This window comes from Elephantulus edwardii, unplaced genomic scaffold (assembly GCF_000299155.1).
Source record: "Elephantulus edwardii isolate Elephantulus edwardi_28Jun2011 unplaced genomic scaffold, EleEdw1.0 scaffold00156, whole genome shotgun sequence".
Lineage (NCBI taxonomy): Eukaryota > Metazoa > Chordata > Mammalia > Macroscelidea > Macroscelididae > Elephantulus > Elephantulus edwardii.
In genome coordinates this window covers 3,478,178-3,499,477 of record NW_006399906.1, presented here as the reverse complement: position 1 = coordinate 3,499,477, position 21,300 = coordinate 3,478,178, and the positions used below count along the sequence as shown (strand labels likewise).

General features: G+C 40.0%; 1 protein-coding gene across 1 annotated transcript in view; it reads right to left on the bottom strand.

Moving 5' to 3' along the window:
* Positions 1-6,879: 6,879 nt before the first annotated feature.
* Positions 6,880-21,300, bottom strand: part of LOC102869234 (ephrin-A5-like) — a 383,564-nt gene continuing 369,143 nt past the window's right edge. Inside the window, exons 3-5 of the mRNA XM_006895053.1 lie at positions 13,643-13,708; positions 13,167-13,247; positions 6,880-7,610 (exon numbers count right to left, since the gene is read on the bottom strand). Of these exons, the coding sequence (XP_006895115.1) occupies positions 7,489-7,610; positions 13,167-13,247; positions 13,643-13,708 (269 nt within the window). The 3' untranslated portion in view covers positions 6,880-7,488. The remainder of the gene's footprint in view (positions 7,611-13,166; positions 13,248-13,642; positions 13,709-21,300) is intronic.

The window sequence follows — 21,300 nt, the reverse complement described above, 5'->3', positions numbered from 1 at the left end:
TGTCTTGATTTTTTTTTTTTTTTGTTATGTTTTTAATGTCATGAACTTGAGGAGTTCTGGTGGTGGAGTCCATAACAAGTTGTACTACCACACATCTCAGACAGTTTGCCATTGTCATCTACAGCTTCTGAAACCCAACAGAGGATCCTTAGGAGTTGGAACTGACTTGCTGATAGTGAGTTCTAGGGCTTTTTGTTTTTTGTTTTTTTTTCAAATGGAATAGAATACACCAAATACTAAACCAAGTACATTTGTTGGATTAGTTCTTTAGCATCACTTTCAGAAGTACTTGTTTTCCAAAGGGACAATGAAAGGCCATAATCCTCTACTCAGCATTTCTGCCAATGATTTATTGAATATATTATCAGAATATAAAATAAAGCTTTGCAGATGATTTGCAGGAAGCTGGTTTGCAAACAGTTCCTGAGAAACTATTAGAATGGCCAATGAGTAATTCAAAAGAACTATGAAAAGTTGAACTTTTTAATGATACTTCGATTACATAGTTTCCTGCAGCAATGATATAACAAACTAAATTTTTATCTATTTTTATTTTCTTCCTTTAACATTATAGATGCCTGGAGCATCCCAAATGCTTTGTTTTCAAACACATCATGACTGAAGCCATACTTTTTATCATCCTCTGGTCCATCCTATCTTCCCATTGAGTTTGCAGCATTATTAGGAATTAACCTTGTAATAAGGAGCTTTGGTGGCATCGTTCTATAGGGAGTTGTACTGCTAACCCAAAAGCCACATCTCTTTGTGGTTTGAATCCATAGCAGGGGAAGGAAGGTAAGCAATCACCTCCCAGGCATTTACAGCCTCAGAAGACCAATGGACTATGGCAAAGAGTCAGTGAGTGAGCTTCTTAATCAGCGACTCAGTCATTATCAAATTGTCATAACCCCAACATTGTATTTCTGCATGTTATGCGACTTCCCTTATGTGTGTATTCTCATGTCTGTCTATAGCCTTCATGGAGGTCCTAGACATCTCACATTTGGATATTGATTATTAAATCCACTTCAGGAGTAGTGATCTGATCATGATTCTTTGAAGGGTGACCTGGAAACTTTACTTTTCCATCACTTCTCCTACTTCCTCTGGGCACAATGGTTGAGTTTCCTGGACTGATATCCTCATACTTCACTTCCATGACAGAGTATGTCCTGGGTTTTCCTATTTTTACAGTTAACCTAAAGTCTGCTGATAGGGACCTCTCCAAAGTACTGAAGAGCAATGCTGTCTCTCTGGAGACTAAGGTGCATCTGATATAGGCCACGGTCTTCACAATCACTTGTTATGCATCAGAGAGTTGGACAATGACCAAGGAGGATAGAAGGAGAATTGATGCCTTTGAGCTGTGGTGCTGGAGAAGAGTATTGAGAATACCATGGACTGCTAGGCAAACAAACAGATTTGTCCTGGAAAGGGTTAAACCGGGTGGCTCCTTGGAGGCAAGGATTCTGAGGCCCCGTCTAACATACTTTGGACATGTTGTGAGGAGAGACCAGTCCTTGCAGAAGGACATCATGCTTGGGAGGGTTTAGGGACAGCGCAGGAGGGGAAGGCCATCTATGAGGTGGATTGATTCAGTGACTGGGATAATTGGGATGGGAGTGTCAGAGACAGTGCGATTGGCACAGGACAGAGCAGAGTTTAGGGCTGTTGTACATAGGGTCGCTATGAGTTGCAAGTGACTCAGCGGCACATAACAACAAAACAATATAACTACTATAGAAATTTACTCCATGCACTTTGTCACTTTCTTAAAGCCTACAACTATATTTAACTCATCAACATTTCTATTTTGTAAACTTTGCACTTTGACTATTTGTAAACATGTTTATTTTAGGCTTCCTGGGTTAAATCTCCACTTTCCCCTCACTTTTGTTAAAAGAAAGAGGAATGATCGACCCCAATATTCATGAGAAATGTTTCCATTTTATAATTTTTCTTTTTTTCCATAAATCATCAATACAGCGTGCTTATACATAATGTCTACCTTATGCCATACACTTTGATGGGCAGTACAGATTGGAAACATTAATTTTTTTTTTCTGCACAGCACTGAGCACAATGCAATGATCACTTAAATGCTTTTGATGACGATGATGATGGTAATGACAACGTAATGCTGTTCTGGTCTGAAAATATCTCATAGGTAGTCCAATATATTATAAAAAATTTGAGTTGTTCCTCATTCTATAAAGCTGTCATTCTTCATTAGCAAAAAAAAAAAAGGTTATAGTGAGTTATAATTAGTGTTTAGTGCCCTGTCAAATAATTAAGTATAATAAAAAGCTTTCAATGAGTTTAATGTTAACATGGTGTAATTAAAACCAGATCTTGAAATGCATTAGGTGTCTATTATGTCAGATATTTGACGCTGACACCACCCCCCAGGATGAAATTCTCAGATTGTGCTTAAAGCAATGTCATCATAAAAGCCAAAAATGCTCTTACGTCACTCAGATGCAAAATGGACTTTACAATGCCCAACAGTGTCCAAAGGCAGGATCCAGAGAATAAAGAAGGGAAACTGAGGCCCAGAGATATTTGGTGACTTGCCCAAGGTCACACACTGGTAAAGTATTCTTTAATAGTAAAAATGAAGGTTCTGGATTGTACTGAAGTTTAGGATTACTGTTGTTACTGGTACTCATTCTCTCTGGAATGTATGTAAAATGACAGTTGGGAAAAAAGTTTATTGGTCTTTTTCTTGAAGGGGTGGAAATATATGGGGAAAGTGAAAGCATATAATTTATACTTCTAGTTGTTTTAGGATGTAGGGCTTGCTAAAGCACCTATTTTAAGGGCTTAGATGAAGAGGCAAGGGTGAAATCGCCCTATTCTCTCATCAGAGTCACTGGAAAGCACCTGGACACTAGGCCGCCTCTAACCTGCATTCTTGGAGCTTCCCAGGCAGCCTTTTGTACATGTGGCATTATCTTTTCTGTCCACAAAGATTTTGAAAAATCTGCAGAGTACAAATAGCCCCTGAAATAAAGGCATCATTCAAGGAACAAAGAAGTAGAAGGAGGGCTCCAATTAAAATGATGAAAATCTTTAATTTTTATTTAGGTATACTTGTACGGACACGTGTATATACAAATACAGATTGTATGGACTTGTTTTGTGTGTGGATTTTTTTTTTACATTTTCTTTTATGTTTATATAATGTCAGCATTTCAAAACAGCACTGGATGAGTAAGTGCAAAGGAACTGCAAAGCAGGGCAGTACAAGCACAGGACCACACGGAGCTGGGTTTCACACCCAGACGCACACACAATGAGTGGCTTCAATGGGGTGTCAAGAGTAAGCATGGAAAGCGGATTTTGACTCATGGGTAACCTCCAACATGCCAGCATCTATTAAACTGTACAGACAATGGGAGCAAGCCCATTGTAGGGAGATTTGTCTCACATCCCAGCAGCAAGCAGCGCTGGGGCAAATGCATGGGAAAAACTCAGTGATGCCAAACCAGACAGACCTGCCCATTCACGGCTCTGAGGGAAAAGAAAACGCAGAAGGAAAGCAGACAAATTTTCTTTTTTTTAAAAAAAAAAGGGGGGGGGAGGGGAGGGAGGCAGGCAAACGGGGGTGTTGGTGGAGGTGGTTAAAAAAAACAAAACCAACAAAAAATGAACTCATGACCACAACTCTGACAGCAATGGATGGGGAAGGGGTAGTTTAAAGTATCTTTTCTAATTTGGGGGGGGGGGAACTGAAAATGACTGCTACTTAAGGCACCGGAGAAAAACAGAGTTCCCTGAAAGTCCACAGGTGCTGTGTGACTCTTCCTTTCACAAGGAAGATGTAAAGGAACAGCCCCACCTAATCTTCCTAGACCGATTGGTTAGCGACCAATCCCATGCTCGGCTGCACTGATACTGGCAAGACCCTTCCTGGGGGGATAAAAGGGAAACAGCCCATGGAAACGACCACAAACAGAAAGCCAAACCATAGTACAGAACCATCACTAAATTTCCTAAACCTTTTCAACCAACATGCTGGGGGAGTTAAAAAAAAAAACCAACCAAAAAAAAAAACAAAAAACAAACCACAGGGCTTCCACATCAGACCGTGAAAACATTGAGGATTATTACTATAGATCATAAAAGTCATGTTGTTCCAGGCTCCAAGACGGTGGAGTCTTGAGATTGGGGGAGCAATGACATACACAAGTCCTGTATGGAGCAGTGTCTCAGCCGTTTGTGGCTGACTCTTTTTTCAGCCACGCATACATTGGATGTTTCAAAGCCTCAATGCGTGTTTTGTATCTTGAAAGTCTATTGTTCTCACTTACAAAAGACATAAGAATCAAATTAATACTTTATTATCAAACACTATATACAACAGAGGTTGCTAATAATACAGATTTTAAAGAACGCAGTATTTTTTTCTTTTTTTTTTTAACGTTTTACTTTTCTTTCCTCTGCCACCCAAGAGAGTACAGTACAAAAACAATAGTCTAAACTAACACCAACTGTACTTGGTCTATTAAAGGATACACAGTATCCACTAAGCAGACAGACCCTTATTTCCCTGCTTCATGTTGCAAAGCCCTTGGCCACCAGGGCAAAGTTTGCTGGGGTTTGACTAGCTGGGGCGGAGGGGCAGCCAAAGCTTCCCTTGACTTCTGAACTGTTTGTGAAATTTTAAAGCTGCTAGCAAATTGCATCAACATCCTCCAAAACCCCCAGAGTATTTTAATACCACCACCAGAAAAGAAAAAGAAAAAAATAAAATAAAAAAGGCCACCAGCACTTTTTTGGAAAGGATGAAAACTCATAGCAGCCTGCATCTTGAAAACCCAGTAGTGAATGCATTACCTACAGTGATGTCGCGTACAGGTAGAGAAACACACTGTTTTCTGGCATAGGCAGTTTTGCTATTTTTTAAGTTACTTCTCAGTGGCACAATGGTGCAGGAAAGGGGCCTAATTTCATAGTGAAAAAAATGAAAGACAATGGCAGAGAGGGCCATGAGTAATTATTTCATCATTTGTTAAGAGATGAATGCTAAGAAAACCACAGAAGTCACCATTTCTAAAATGAAATTAGCACTGCTAATGTAGTTATGACTAAATGGAATCATTACAGAATCATTTGTTTTCCTTGTGGTTATAGAACATGCAGTATTACTTTGGTTCTGACTATTGATCCATTTTAGAAAGTGTCTCTTTCTTCCCCTGACCCAAATCCCACTGGCCCAACAAGCCTGTAACTATTAATAAAAAGAAGTATTACTGGGTATTACAGAGAGTACTGAGCATATAAATAGTCAAAGGAAATAGGAATTGAGTGCTGTGAACTTTTGTTTCAATGGAATGGTGACTGCCTTCTGTGACAGGGCGCTGCCACTGGAGGGAGGTCCCTGCTCACCTGGTTCCAAATGGGAAAAGACCCAGCAGTACCACCCACTCCGAAAGGATCATGTAAACCCAATTACATTTCAACATGTGTACAAATCTCCAGAGGGCAGTACATTTACAGCTGCCTTTCATTCACAGTTTTTCTAATTCACAACTACTCACAATTCTAAGCAAATTCTCATTCATTAAGTCTGTCCGTCATAGGACTCCTCCCCTCCTTTTTACACATTTTTAAAAAAAAAAAAACACACAAAATTTCTTCTTTTGCTAGAATGCTTCCATTTTTTTTTTGCATTTTACATGAGCACTGAATTTAGTTTGAAAGGCATAGCTTCTATTCACATGTTGTACAATAGAGAAGAAAGAAAGAAAGAAAAAGAAAGAAAAAAGAAAAGGAAAGAAAAGAAAAGGAAAGGAAACCAACAAAATCAAACTGCTTTTCCATTGTCCTGGTGCACTGCTATGGAATTCAATCTTCATTCGGTTCAGCCCCACCAGTTGGAACCCCAAGGCTTGCAATTCCTGGTACTCTCAAATGTTGGCCATGCTAAGATTCCTTCACCAGGGTCATTCCTCGTTTATGCTCCTTCTGCCCCACTCCCACAATGAAACGAGATTTCTAAATGTATCAAGGGATATCACTTTTTTTTTCTCACAAGTTTAAATAGGACAAGCATATATACCACTCTCAGAATAAAGTATATCTAAATAATGTATTTTCTATTCTAGTGAATTTTTAAAAAAATATTTTGTTAAAGTCTTTGGGACTCCATCTTGTTTATCTCCCACAGATAAACACATGTTCCCCTATGCTTTAGGCTGTGTCAGAAAGGGAAAGGGTAGAAAATAACAGTTGAAGTTTTGTGGGTTTTGTGTTTTTTTTTTCTTTTCCTTTTTATTTCAAACTTTGGAACTTTTATTCCAAATGTTCCTTAAGCCCTCCCAAGTGGTGCTGACTGACTTTTCTGGAGATGGGGGGCTTCTTTCAGGGGCCCCCACACTGGTGGAGGGCACAGAGCAAAATGAGTTCTGGGCTGGGAGTCGGGTAAAGGCCACAGCACACTGGCGCTCCAGCAAAGCCAAATCACATCTCCTTTGGTCATCTCCATCCTTGCCTTGGTGCAGATCGTCCCCCAGAGGATTATCCAAAGCTATGCCACTATGCACTCATCAACCCTGGCTTGCCAGCCTCGGGGAAGGTCACTTTATTCATAAAAATGCCTCTTGTTGAGTTTTCTAAAAATAAAATTGTTGTAGCACCATGGTGATCTGTATTCAAAGGAAAAAGAAAGAATCTGGTGTGCACTTCCCAGTCACCAAAAACATTAGAGGCACTCACACATACACACCCCACACCAAACACATAGTTAGTTGTCTCAGTTTTCTTATTTGCTCTGTGCAAGGATTCCTGCACCCAATCCGCCTCCTGGAAAACAAAACGGCTTCTTGGAAGGAGCACAGGCTGTGCTGTCAAGAATGCTTTAAGACAGTCATATTAAAAACAAAAAACCAGTGTCTCAACCTTTTAGAAGCCTGTTCATTTATACACTCCTAGAGGAAACGGTGTAATATTATATCTATTCTTAATACCTCCCCTCTGGACCTGACATGGTGACACGATGCCCGCACGATCATCTTACAGTTCTGAATGAGAAGGCATAAATATTGTATCGGAGAGTAAAACCCTCCTGGGCCTAGCCATCACTGGCTGCATCTGCCACTATTCTTCCTCGTCCATATACCGCTGATACATGGCACTAGCGGAGGCGAGCTCTTAGAGGAGAACACACAGGAGCGGACGGACCACTGGCGTCACTACGACAACTTGGCTTTTCATCTGGAGTCCATTTAATGTGGAAGGAGTGAGAGTCGTCATGGGCAAGGGCTCGGGGGCGGGCTGGGGTAAGAGAGGCAGCAACTAATTTAGCCCCCCTACCCCCCGAGTTGTTGCTTAGAATTCAGGCTGGAAAAAAATAAAAAGGAAAATAAAAATCTGACATCTGCCAAAAACCAATAACAAGTCCCTTCTTAGGATGAGTAGTTAGGTGGATCTCTGGTGTTCCAAGACCCTGATGTTCTCTGTGGCAGGTGACGGGAGGAGACTGTGCTATAATGTCAAGAGCATCGCCAGGAAGAACAGTAGGATTGCCAAAAGGCGGCTGGGTATCCTTGGTGTTTGTGCCGCGTTCTCGCCGCGGGATGGCTCGGCTGACTCATGTACGGTGTCATCTGTTCAAATAGAAAGCACACATTCCAATGAGATTTCACATCCTTAATAACTCTCTTGCAGCAGCCTGCTGTTAACAGACCTCACCACCCTCTGCAAAGTAGGGTAATGAACCTTGTGCCACCATTGACTTTCATGTCTGCATAATCACTCATTATTTACAGCAAACAAAGGAGAGGCAGAGGAAATGGGACTTTCTCTGCAATATTAACACCATGCTTACAAATTTAGGAAGGAAAAAAAAAAGTGTGCACACTCCATGGAGCCTTTGGAGTAGGAACTATTTGAGTTTTCTGGTGGTCAGACACACCTTGGACAAACTTCAGGTACCTGGCTATATCTTTACAGTTTAGACCAAAGGGAAGTGGGTAGTATGCTGGGGGATGGAGCAGGGGTGGGAGGGGAAAAGGAAGAAAGAGAAGCAGTTAGGCTGGAATATTAGTGGTTAACCAGAATGGACTGCCCATTTCCCTCATTTTATATATTTCCTAGAATTACTGCTGAATGCTTGCCTGGTTGTTGGATAACTAGATGATTTTTTTTCAAATATGAAAAAAAATAAGTGTCCAAACAACAATATTGTAAATAAACTACATACAATGCCCAGTAAATCTCAACCAATTCCGTGCCCACTGGTCTGTCCACAATTAGGAACCAATTATGTGCTATTTCCATTGCAAACCCTGAGTCTCCAGGATTAAATGACTTGAACTTGTCTGTTTTTATTTTTATCAGGTCGAAGTTTGGCACATAAATTATCAGCGTGAATGCAAATTTTCCTCTAAATAAAATGGATTAAGTGAGTTAAGCTTCTTTTATTTAGCTATAAAGTGTTCTACGAGGCTGCTTCTGACTCTGGATAGCCTTCCTGATCTACATGATTAACAGGCTTAACACAGAAACAGGAACTTTGCAGCAATTAGGACCCAGAGATGGATTAGAGGCTTGTCTGGGAGTTGCCATCTTCTTCCCAGCACCTGGCCTAACTTGTGCTTTTCGACAAAGTGATCTTGAACTACATGTTTTAGGGCTAGCAGTGGAGTTCCGGGCAGATTTTATTTCAGCATCAGGGGACTCTCCCACAGGATATCAGTAACAGTTGTTCCAGAATAACTTAATGGTCAGTCACAAAAAGCCGGGCCATGGCAGAACAACTCAAATGGTTGTTATCAAGAATATAGGCCTCAAGGAGTAATTTCTAAATACCCCTCAAGTGTCCAGCCGAAACACCTTAATGAATTAGTTATATATTATTTTTGGTGTAATTATATTTTTACACCACATACACATAATGGACAATAATCATTCCTCTCCTTCATTGAGCTTCCTGCTTTTTTATTATAAAATGGCTATTATTTAAACTCCATGGAGCTCTAGTGGTCTAGTTAGTATGGAATTGTGCTGCCAACTCAAAGAAAAGCGGTTCTAATCCACCATCCGCTGAGGGAGAAAGATGGGTGATTTATAGCCTCTGAAAACCCACTAGAGGGTCAGCTATGAGTCGGTTTGAGTCGACGGCAGTGAGATAATGGCTTAGTCAGTCTGGACCCTGCGACAGATATGTTCATTTGGGATGCTTCTGCAGGTAGTGGCTTGTAATTTAGAAGACTAGAAAGGGTTAGGATGCAACGTCCTGAAATTTGCAATGCAATACTTGTGGACCCTTCTCTTTCTCTGCTTCTTTTCTTCCTTGCAAACCTATTAAATCTACAGTTAACAAGAGATGGAGGTAAATGCCCTTAACAGCCCTGAAATTAAAATCCAAATCACTTTCATAGCACCAATATGTTATCAATCAGAACAATGAGGTGTTTAAAGCTTAATTGTGAGAGAACCATAAACCCAGACGAATTTCAGAGTTCATTCTGAGATACCACTTATATTTACACACCTGAAATGACACCATTTCCTGGGTTTTCCTCCTTCACCTTATTTTTTACTATTATAGTATTGTATCGTCCTCCTTGTACAGAAGTGTACTGTTAAAAAGTAGGCAAGTAACAGCTGGTGTACTCAGTGTGAGCATGGAGGGGTCCCTTTTTGTTCCTGGTCCCTTCCGGGTGCTCAGCGGGGGCCAGTCATTGCTTGATGCCCGCTCAGCACAGGTTCACCTTGCAGGAACCCCTAAAGAGGAAAGCTCTCATCTAAGTAAAGGCATATGAGCCGAAATATGCCTTTCAGTCCTCTAATCAGACAAGGTTTAGAACGATTCCCTTTCTAACCAACCAATGAATATGCTGTCTTGCCCCCAAAGGTGAAAACTCATCAAGCTGGGATAGCATGGTTCTTTCCTTCTCCCTGCAACAAGGGGATCTTCACGCTCAGGACTCTCTAAAACATTCTTTGATTAAAATAAGACTTCAATATGGGAGAGTCTATGACCCATGAGACTAAAAGGAAAAATTCACTACCAATTTGGGTAAATCTAAGCAATTTCAGAATTGAAGGGATTCAAAAGCAAAATCCATCCCAATGGAAAATGCAATTTCCAACGGAAATTACACCTAAATAGGAGAGAACTTCTAACACTTGTAACAGTACAAAGCTTGGAAGGAGAAAATGCTCCTCTTCCAAAGCCAAAACAAGTCTTGTCTCCTGGCTACAGGATTCCACAACATGGGATTCAATGGTTAACTGAGAGAACACTCGCAATACGTTGGAGCTTATTATGTGGCATATGTCTGCCCTGAGATCATCCTGCATCCCTGATGATAGGAAACTGGCAGGCAGAGTGTGCAAGCAAACAAAAAAGACAAATACATTCCAAAGACAGGTGAATTAGTACACATTGCCGAGAGCATGCAGTGGAATCCTTTCAGACTGGTTGGATCATAAAGCCTGGGTCTGCACCCAGAGCTAGAGAATGCGGAATATTCATCCATTCCAATGTTCAGCACAGTGGGGAAGAACTGCAAGTTTGGCTAAATTTCTAGAGAATGAGGTGATGTACACAAATCTGGAATTGTACTGTACTGCCATTGGAAGCAGAAGTGGCACCCACTTCCTAATAACATGTCTTCGGAAACTCTATGAACTTTGACAAATGTCAACAGTTGTAGAGGGGCTTTTGTTCATAGGGTCGCTATGAGTCGTGCTCGACTCGAAGGCAATCAACAACAACAATTGTACTGTCAGGACTGGAGCTGATCCTTAGCTGCCCTTTTTAGTGAAGATGCTCACCAGCAAGTGCTTGAATATAGTCATGGCTCATTCAAGGAGCTGTTTCAGTACTTATACACATGCCCATCACACACACAGAGGAAGACACATACATACACACACAAATACACACACACACCCCTCCACCCATTCGGTGGATCTTCTGAAGACAATCATCCATTACACGTGGCTAGAGTTTTGGGCCACTGCACATTTTACCTGCTCAGTGAAAAAGAGCCTGTGGAATATGGGTGCTTACAGAAGCATCTTGAGATCTAATATTTGATCATTAGTTGAATTCAGAGGTAATTTTCCTAATGTCAGAAAATGTCCTCAGTGTGCCAGAGAGAAACATGCAATCTGCTGTGTTTCTAAACAGTCTCTAATTTTCTAGGTAGGCAGTGGAGTTGACCTGGAAAAATGATCACTAGAAAGATGTGCCTATACTCTGAACCACTTGCTTTGGAAAACCTTAATCCAGGGCGGCTTACATTTCCACCAAGCCTAACTGCCAGTCAGCTTATTTGTGACAGATTCAATATTCAAAGCCTAGAGAATAAAGATCTCTTCGTAAACATTCATATTTCTAATAATAGAAGGGTAATTCTACTTTTAGGGGGCTCGGGCAGCCTAGTGGGTATGGAGTTGCATTGTCAACTCAAAGAAATAAAAACAAGTGATTCAAATCTACCAGCTGCTCTGTGGGAGAAAGACGGACAATCTCCTTTAGTGCAATTTATAGCCTCTTAAAATCCACTTTATGGTCTTGGGCAAGCCTACTCAGTTATAAAATGAAGAGGACAGACGCTGTGGTATTTAAAAGAGATAACATTTAACCCAGGCAGCCTGTGCTTGGACATCTCTTCAAGTTGGAGGAATTCTGGTACCTGGAGAAGCTGTGGTAATGCTTCTGGATTTCCAGGCCATGATTAAAATGTCTTGTCATCAGCGCTCATTCCTTGCAACTTTCTAAAGTGGTAAACTTATCCCTAGGGAGCCACTGAGGCCTCTGAGCTCTGATTGTACACACTTCTCATTTGTGCTCTGGGTAAGATGTCTGCCTTAGAAAAACAAGAAAGCTCAGGGGCGGGGAATCCCAAAACTAACTCTCTCTGTCAGTTACAATTTAAAAGCTACTGTATGTCCCGAGGCACAGCATTTACTCAGAGTAAGCTTCCCTAAGGCTCAATGACTGTGCTGTCCCTCTAACAATGCTCTGAGGATAAGGTAGCTCTTGACACCTTTTTATTTCTAGGATCATAAAGAGAGAAGCCCTTCTGTAATAGGCAAAAATAGAATCTTTGCTTACAAAAAGGGGTGTGTGTGGGGTAAATCTATCTGCGAAGAGGAGATAATTTTATCCCCCTTAAGGTTTAAGAGGGTCATGGAAGATAGGTAAGGGACGCAGAAAGAGGATCTCAAATAAGTGTGGTGAGGAGAAAGACCTGGGGAGGGGAGCACAGAAGTATGGAGGGATGGTCCTCAAGGGCTGGTGGGAGACCCTTATCATCTAGTTGCATTTGATAACCAGATTGAATTTGTAACCACCTGGATAGTTTCCAGGTTTACAAGACTCATAGTATTTTGCAGTGTAAATGCTTCAGTGAGTGGATTTTCTAATTTTTCTTTCCCCAAGGAAATAGGAAAGTTTAGGTGTGTGAAAGTCAGTAATCCAAAAATGTATTTATCCTGAATGTGCACTTCGCTCCGGCAATCAAGGACCACGCTTGGCTCAAGAGGCTAACTGGTCCATTTGTGGCAGCAGTGTATGTACGTGGGTGAATGTGTGTGTGTATCTGGGAGTCAGGAGGCAGCATGGCTGTCCTTCCCCAGGCCTCCTGCTGTTGACAGCAACAGTATAACGAACGTATGGAATAAAACAAAATTCTTTAGATCCGTTCACAAGGATGGTGAATTTATTGAGAAAAGTCAGTATAATTAGTTGTTATTTTGCTTATTAGTGTTCAATGTGCGAGAGTTTTCTCTCATATTCTGACACGGACATACATAAAAGAAAATTTTGTAAATATATACATTAGATATTTTTTCTATCTGATGTGCAGACAGATCCTTCAAAATTCACAGTGATTTACCAACATGCTCTGAGAGTGTGGTAAAAGGTTGTGAGACTTTTGCATTCTGATGGACCTTCTGTATTAGGAAAATGAATTATATCAAACCCATGTCGAAAAAAGAAATGTCGTATTTATATAGCATGCATTACACAGAGATACGGAAGGAATGAGGTAGAATATAAGTAATATTAGCATTGCTAGCAATGAGCAAAAGCAGAGCAACTACAGCATGCAAACATGCAGAGAAGAAGAAAGGAAAAAAAAGTTTTGAAGCACCAGAGAGATAGATGCATTTGTTAAAAGAGATTCTCTAAGCATACTAACCTGCTGGTTCTAATGAATTTTCTACTTTGTCGTTAACATCGAAAACACGATCATGAACACCTATAGTTTTCATACAGCTATCTATAACGAAAATAGAGATAACAGCCAAATATGTTAGTGAAGACACCCTTAAACTCCCGCTTCTTTCTTTTTTTCTTTCTCTCTATTTATTTTTTCCTTTTATTCATATAGAGACTGTTTTACAATCAATGGCATGTATCTGAATGCCACTATTATTCCCGTTTGCTCAGCATGTACAACAGTCTAAGAAACAACAAGTTAGCAACTGCTGTGTACTTAAATAAAAGCATCATGAAGAATGATGAGAAAAAACATGATGGAAACTAAAACATGGATGTTGCTATACAAAACAGATACCACAAAGGATTTAACAGTAAAAAAACGTTTCACTGCTGTGAACCAGACCACACAATAAAGCATGCGCAGTGAAGCCACCCTCATTCTAGTGAACTTACTTGTTGGTCTCACAAAGACTTTGAGCTTTAGACAGGACCTTCTTCCATTATCTGGGATTGCAGATGCTATGAGTAAAACAAAGAAAAAGAAGAAAGGATAAAAAGAGATTATGCTTCATTTTTAGATATAACCAGTCTATAAATCCCCCCCCCCCAACCATGTCCTTTCAGATTGATGAAGATGTATACATAAAGGGCTACTTTCCTATCTTGGTCAATCTTCTATTCTCAGGAAAATAAACTAAAAAAAAAAAAAAAATAAAAACCCAAACAAGCTCAAAACCTCATTGCTGTGGAGTTGGAACCAACTCATAGCTGACCCTCCAGAGAGTTTCCTAGAGGCTCTAAATCTATGGGGGAGACTGCTCAATAGAGAAATAGCATTGCAACAATGAGATTAATCTGTGCAAAGTATTCTGGCGTAATGTTACAACGTCTTTTCCTTTTAATGTGATCTGTTATCAATTTTCTTGAAATCAGAAAAGTAACGCTTGAGTCCTGCTTTTATAAAAGCTTCTCTGCCCACCAGAGGCTCAAGGTGAAAGTGCTGGCAAAACCCAGTAACAGTTAACAAGGGAGACTGGAACATGACCTGTTTCTGCTGGGGAAAGCAGAGCTTTGTCTGTCCTGAAAGCTTGTCTGTCAGTGTTTTGCAGGTAATTCAATTAGAGGTTTTACTCAGAACTTGGCTCTCCATTCTCTATGACTAAACCCAGCCTAGCAACTTCCATCATGCTATTATAAGTACAATATGCTATTGAGAAAGTACTATGTTGCAATGGTCTCTCTCTCCCTCTTTTTGTCACAGAGAAGGATGGAATTAATAAAGTGGGCTTACCAAAACATAACGTGTTTTAAGTTATAAATCATTCGAGGAAAAAACTTTCTTCTCCTCTTCAGGATAATCAGACTGCGAACTTTCTTCGCGTTTGAAAGATTATCTCCCATCGGCACACACAGGGTAATGTCAAAGGGATTCCCCAGGGCTCTAAGACCCTTTACAATCACTAATGCATGCGAGAAATGACAAAAATTACAGAAATGAGGGCTGCATGCTTTCCTCTCTATGCATCTGCTTCAAGTGGTTTCTTTGTTCAGAAAAAGCAGATGACATCAATCAAAACACACATGGCTCACAATTAGTTTTGTAATACCGTCAGTGACAGAGAGGAATCAGTCTTTGGTGTGCCTTCTCTCTCTTTTATTTTTATCCTTTATTATTCCTCCTGGGGAAACTCAGAAAATGAAAATGCATGTTTTTTAGGAGAGAGGATCTGGACACAAATTCCAGACTACCTTTACATGAATTTCCTCATCTTGTGGATGAAAATTCTATGCAAGTAACTTTCCTGAAGGAGAAATAATAAATTCACAACCTAAAAGACGGAAGCAGTAGTGGACTCCCAGTGTTCCTATCCAATACCTGATGAGAATTCTTTTAATTTAAAGATAAAAGTATACAGAAATGAAGTTTTTGGCCCTCCCCATCCCCCCTGGCCATTTTGACAAGCAGTTAAGAAGTGCTAACAGCTGGCTTTGCTGTGGGCTTTCATTAAATCAAAGTCGGAAAAACTCCCTCTACTGACATTTACTGTAACTAGTGTGTTATTTAGGGCACAATATTTGCACTCTGTGGTTTGATCCAGGAAATGGTGTCCTTCCTGTGGACCCCAAGTGCAAATGTGGATGTCACAAATACAGCACATATAGGCGACTCCATCTCATCAGCAAAACAACGGGTTCTAGACACACAGCTCATGTCATATTCATGGCAGGTGGTGTGAAAAAGTGACACAGGGATATTTACACTGCCATTCTTTGGATTTTTTAAGCTGAGATGAACTGACTTCAGGTCTCATGAACTTGATTTGCTACATGTGATAGCTGTACAGATGATACTGGGAGATACAGCCAGCTCAAAGCAGACTCAAACAATTAACTGTTTTTAGTGAACAGAGCTTTGGGTTCAGTAAGTCTTTCAGATTTCTAGTGAAGAAAATAACTTGTAAATACAGGGCATAAAAATCATTGTAGAGAACAATGGAATAACTAATCAACAACACAGGATAAGCTGCTTAGGAAATATGAATTCCCCCACTAACAACCAAGAAGGGACAATTAGCCTACTTCAGCGCCTGGATGAGCTATATTCTTTTGTGGACTAATAATATTAAAAGTATTTATACAAAATATAAATATCTTTTCCTCCTCACTATTCTCTATTACTTCCTCATCTTTTATCTACCACCAGAAAAGATCAGCTGATACCGTGTATTATTCTATGACTATTATACAAAAATTTGTGAACAAAGAATATGTTCATAATGTATGATTACACAACTTCCATTAAATGTGGGTGATTTAAGGTTAGGGAGTAAATTCCTAACTCCTCTGGCCACTATGAAAGATCACACCTTGCTAGGTAGGAGAGTTTAAATTAAAATGTCTCATTTTCTTTATTGATTTCTTTATTTATAACATTGGAAAACAAAAACTAAATAATAAATACTGCATTGGGACAGATGGAGGAAAGAACTGTTCAAAAGGAATATATATGATTAGGCATTATATGTACAACATCAGACCAGAAAAAGAGGTACATGGCCAAAAGGACTGTAGTGGGGGGGGGGGCAATAATTATGCAACAGTGAGAGAATATAAAAAAAAATACTGGGGAAGGTGAAGGGAGGAAGAGAGGATAAAAATGTATAACAATGAATGAATGAAAATCTACCTTTTCTGTAAGCTTTCATTAAAAAGTCACAATTAAAATAAAAAATTAAAAATTACATTCCATAGATCAACAATTCTTAACTTTTTTTGCATTATCCTTCTGGTTTTTTTTTATTAATTTTAATGATCATTTACAGAGATTTTGGGTTTCTGTTCACGCATTGTTGCACTATTTTCTCCACTCTCCCCCCAGTTCATTCCTCTTTTTTCCCCCCCTTGAAAGTCTGTTTTAATTGTCCCATTGCCAAAGTGCTTGTCAAAGCCAGTTCTGAATAATCTCCTTTGTCAGTGTGTCCTTTGCCATTCCCTATCACTCCTGCCTGAGACAGACTTCACTCTGATCCATAAGGAAAAGGGGACGGCGTATTCTCTTAGCTACTTCCAGCTGAAAAGGGACACTGTAGGTCTACATGTTTCCTATTGCCAATTCTTAACTTTTTATGACATCTTTTAAAAAGTGAGAATAAAGCCTTACTCCATGAATTACAGAGCTCTCAATGGCTTAGTAGTAAGGAGTTGCATTACCAACTCAAAGACAGGTGGTTCAAGTCCACCAGTGGCTCTGCAGGAGAAAGAAAGGCAATCTCCTCTGTGTAATTTACTGCTGGAGTGTCAGCTAAGAATTGATTCTGGCTCAATGGCACCTATCACTATCATACTATATAAAAGGTTTCTTCACCCCACACCCTCTAGGTAGGTGGAATGTAGGGACAAAAGTTAGATGAAATGATGCCTCCTAGAATGCAGTTTGTTTATTACTGGTGGCCTAGTCAGTAGGGACTTGCATTGCTAACTGAAAGGCAGTGCCTTTCTAAGAGTGAATACACTAGCATCTTTGAAAAGGAAAGGCTAGCAATCTACTCCTGTGAGATTTATAACCTCAAAAATCCAATGCAAGGTCAGCTATGGGTCAGTTCCAATTGGAGGCAGGGGGGGGGGGGAATAGACTGAAAGACATAAGGTAATATTAAAGTGCTTTGCTGCTGTTGTTGTTGCTGATTGTCTTCAAGTCGAGCAAGACTCCTAGCGATCCTATGAACAAAAGGCCGGAAGCCCCTCTATAACTACTGACATTTATCAAAGTTCATAGAGTTTCTGGAGGCATGTTTTTTAGGATGTGGATGCCACTCCTGCGTCCAAATGAAAGTGTTTACTGACCATAATTTAAAACAACAGAGGGTTGAACATCAAAAATCCAAAATAACAACGAAATTGAAAGATATATAATACTTTAAGTAAATTTATATAGAAGATCTTGACAAGATCAATCATAAGCAAAAGACTGTTGTATGTGCTGTCGAGTTGCCCGTGACTCACAGCAACCCTATGCACAACAGCCCTAAACCCTGCTCTATCCTGTGCCAAACTTATTGTCTCTGACACACCTACCTCCACCACCCCAGTGACTGAATCTCATCGAGGGTCTTACTCTCTTGCGCTGTCCCTCTACCTTCCCAAGCATGATGCCCCTCTCCAAGGAGTGGTCCCTTCTTGCAACATTCCCAAAGTATGTTAGACTAAGCCTAAGAGCCCTTGCCTCCAAGGAGCAGCCTGGATTCACCTCTCTAAAACTAATCTGGTATATTTAATACTCTTCTTCAGCACCACAGCTCAAATGAATCAATTCTCCTTCTATAATCCTTACTCATTTTCCAGCTTTCTGATGCATAGCAACTAATTTCAAAGACCATGGGCTGGATCAGATGCACCTTAGTCTCCAGACTGATATCGTTGCTCTTTAGTTACCTGAATAGTTCCCTGACAGTAGATTTGTCCAGTGCAATTCGTCTTTTAATTTCCTGGCTGCTGATAACAAAAGTGTTGATTGTGGAGCCAAGCAAACTGAAGCTGTTAACAATCTCAATCCCTTCACCATGTATTATGATGTTGTCAATCAGCCCATTGGTGAGATTCTGTTTCCTTGATGTTAAGCTTCAATCTATATTGAAGGCTGCAGTCCTTGACCTTCTGCAGCAAGCGCTTCAGGTCCTCCTCAGTTTCAGCAAGCAGGGTTGTGTCATCTGCATAGCGTAGATTGTTAATGAGTCTTCCGCCAATCCTGATGCCACATTCCTCCTCATTGAGCCCAGCCTCTCATATGATCTGTTCTGCATTTAGATTAAAAAGGTATGATGATAGGAGACGTTCTTGGTGTACACCTTCCTGATTTTGAACCATGCAGTGTTTCCTTGCTCTGTTCTGAGGACTTCCTCCTGGTCCAAGAATAGGTTTTCCATAGAAACAAACAATAACATTTGCTTGGTTTTGTCAGTGACACATGAGATTAATCTGTTATCCTAGACACACCTCACTTGAAAAGAAGCAGCATTTTACTTATTGTAGTTAAAAGAAAATGTATTTCTCATTTGTTATGTGGCATTCCTTGGAAAACTAATAGTGATATTTGGAAGTTGACAGTGGATAGCTACCAACATGCAGTATATATGACTACAACTTTATCCATCTTTTTAAGAATTCCTATGTATTGGACAACTATGTGTTGTCTTCTTTATTTGATGCTGTGGATATGAAGATCCACAAGACATACTCTTCCTGTCCTTGTATTGTGCTTATTCCAGCTAGCATATGAACAACAGGTTGGAGTACGTAGAGGAAGAGTGTGATAATGTAGATGGTAAAGAAGCACCTTTCTCTGAGCACTGAGAGATTAGTTTTGAGAGTCTGAGAATGTTTCATACATACTTATTAGAGGGAATTCTATCCTAGGTTTCAAAAGGCCTCCATATCCATAAGCCAACCAAAAAAGAAGCAACTTTGGCAAAAGAGAATAATTTCACTCATAAGTTTTCAAACTAGAGCTTTTTTGTTGCTAAGTGTTACTGAGTCAATTATGACTCTTAGTGACCCTATGAACAGAAGTGCAAAACCTTGCATTCTCTGAAGATCTCTGGTGCACTCAAGTCCACTATTGCAGTCACTGTGTTAATCCATTCTATTGATCCTCCATATATGTCCAGCATGATGATGCTTCCCCCCCAAATCCCCTCCTGACGACATTCCCAATGTATGTGAGAGTAGTTTCACCATTCATGCCCCTAGTGAGCATTCTGGTTGGAATTTCCCTAAGACAGAATTGTTCTGTTAACCGTCTATGGGATAGTCATTACTTTTCTCCAACACTATAATTCAAAGGCATCAATTCTTCTTGGTTCTTCCTTATTCATTATCCAACTTGCACATGAATATGAAACAACTGAACCTTCAGCAACCAAAAAAAAGGGTATAAATCTGAAGTAGATAGATTATAGTCATAACAATGGTATTGAGTATACCAGTGATATTAAAGATGGCACAGGAGTGGATTTTTTTTTTGGTAATACATATAGTTGTCAAGAGTTGGCACTTACTCAAAGACAATCAAGAACAAGAAAATATTAATGAAATTTCCAACAGTTGTCAAACTATTATGAGTAACCCAACTCATGATCTAAACATTAGTCACATAATCCAAACTCACATCCTTTTACTCAGTTTACTCAAACCATGCTTTGCACTTCAGAGTCAGGAAGCTAGGAGTTTGAGATGGTGTCCATTAAAAGAAACAAAACCACACATTCCATTATCTTAATAGCAACTCTAAATCAATCCACAGAGTCACTTTCCTCTAATGATCTTTAAAGTATCGATCAAAATCTCACAACATACAACGTAATACAAATTGGAGGTCCTCTGGTTCTTGATTCTAGAATTCTATTAATGAAGCCATGAGGTCCTAACGAGCTATTCTGAAAACTTATTCCCTCAACCTCCTGAGGCTTAAGTGATGAAGGCTCAGGACACATTATCCTACTTGGTACTCAAAGGGAACTGTATTCCAGACTGCATATCAGTATTTTAAAAATAGGCATTCAGTATTTAAAATATAAATTACATTTACGCCACAACTGACAAAAGATCTATCAGCTAGATATAATGTATTAATAATGATATGGTTGTGACAGGCAACTTGCAGCACAGATCCCAATGGTCCTGAGCGCCGAGTATTCACGCCCCTTGCAATCCAATCCCCTTCCTTGACAGTAGGCTGAACCTAGCAAAACTTGTGTCTCACGAACAGAACAAAGCAAGCAAGATGGGATGACACTTCCATGCTCATGTTACAGCAGACTGTGGCTTCTTTTTTTGCCAGCATCCTATCTCTTCCCCTTTCCTGCAGGAAGCTGCCATATTGTGAGAAATGACAGCAGAAAGCTTCAAATCAAGAGCTTGCAAAGAACTGATGCCTTAATCTGTGAGCAACTGATTCAGCCCAACTGAGCCTTAAGATTCTGTCATGCTGTTGAGGAACTTAGAACCTGAGGGCCCAGCAATGCCACATTTGAATTCCTGACCCATTGAATCTGTGATACAAAGAATGTTGTAGTTTTAATCACCAAAATTGGGGGTAAATGGCTACTTATGTGCTAACTGGTACAACGCTGTATACAAACAAATATGTTCAGTCTAAAGCTTCCCAATGCAGACTTCAGGCCCAAGAACTAAAGCATGAGCAGTCATGCCCTTGTTCTCAGAGCCGCTTGGGGCTTATTTTGGGGCCCAGTCTAAGAAACTGGAGTCTTCACAAGTTCACATTTTAAGCTACCATTACAAGTCTACTTAAAAATACATCTTAAAGGGAGATCATTATAAGCTGCTGTTGAAGAAATACTGTAAGGCCTATCTATGTGCTTTTACTCCAGCATTTAAAAACGGTTTTTCCTTTTCCTTCCCTTGCAACTTTATGTTTGTTTTTGCTAATGTGGCCAACCTGTACCGTTCCTTTGCAATTAGCAAGTCCCACTTTAACGCCAAACTGCTGGGTGAACTCAAATGTGTTTTGATACAAAATGCAAACTTAAATCGTAAGAGAGAATGCCGTTCGTTAAGTATGACAAAACAGAACCTAAAGAAAGATGAGCTTTAAA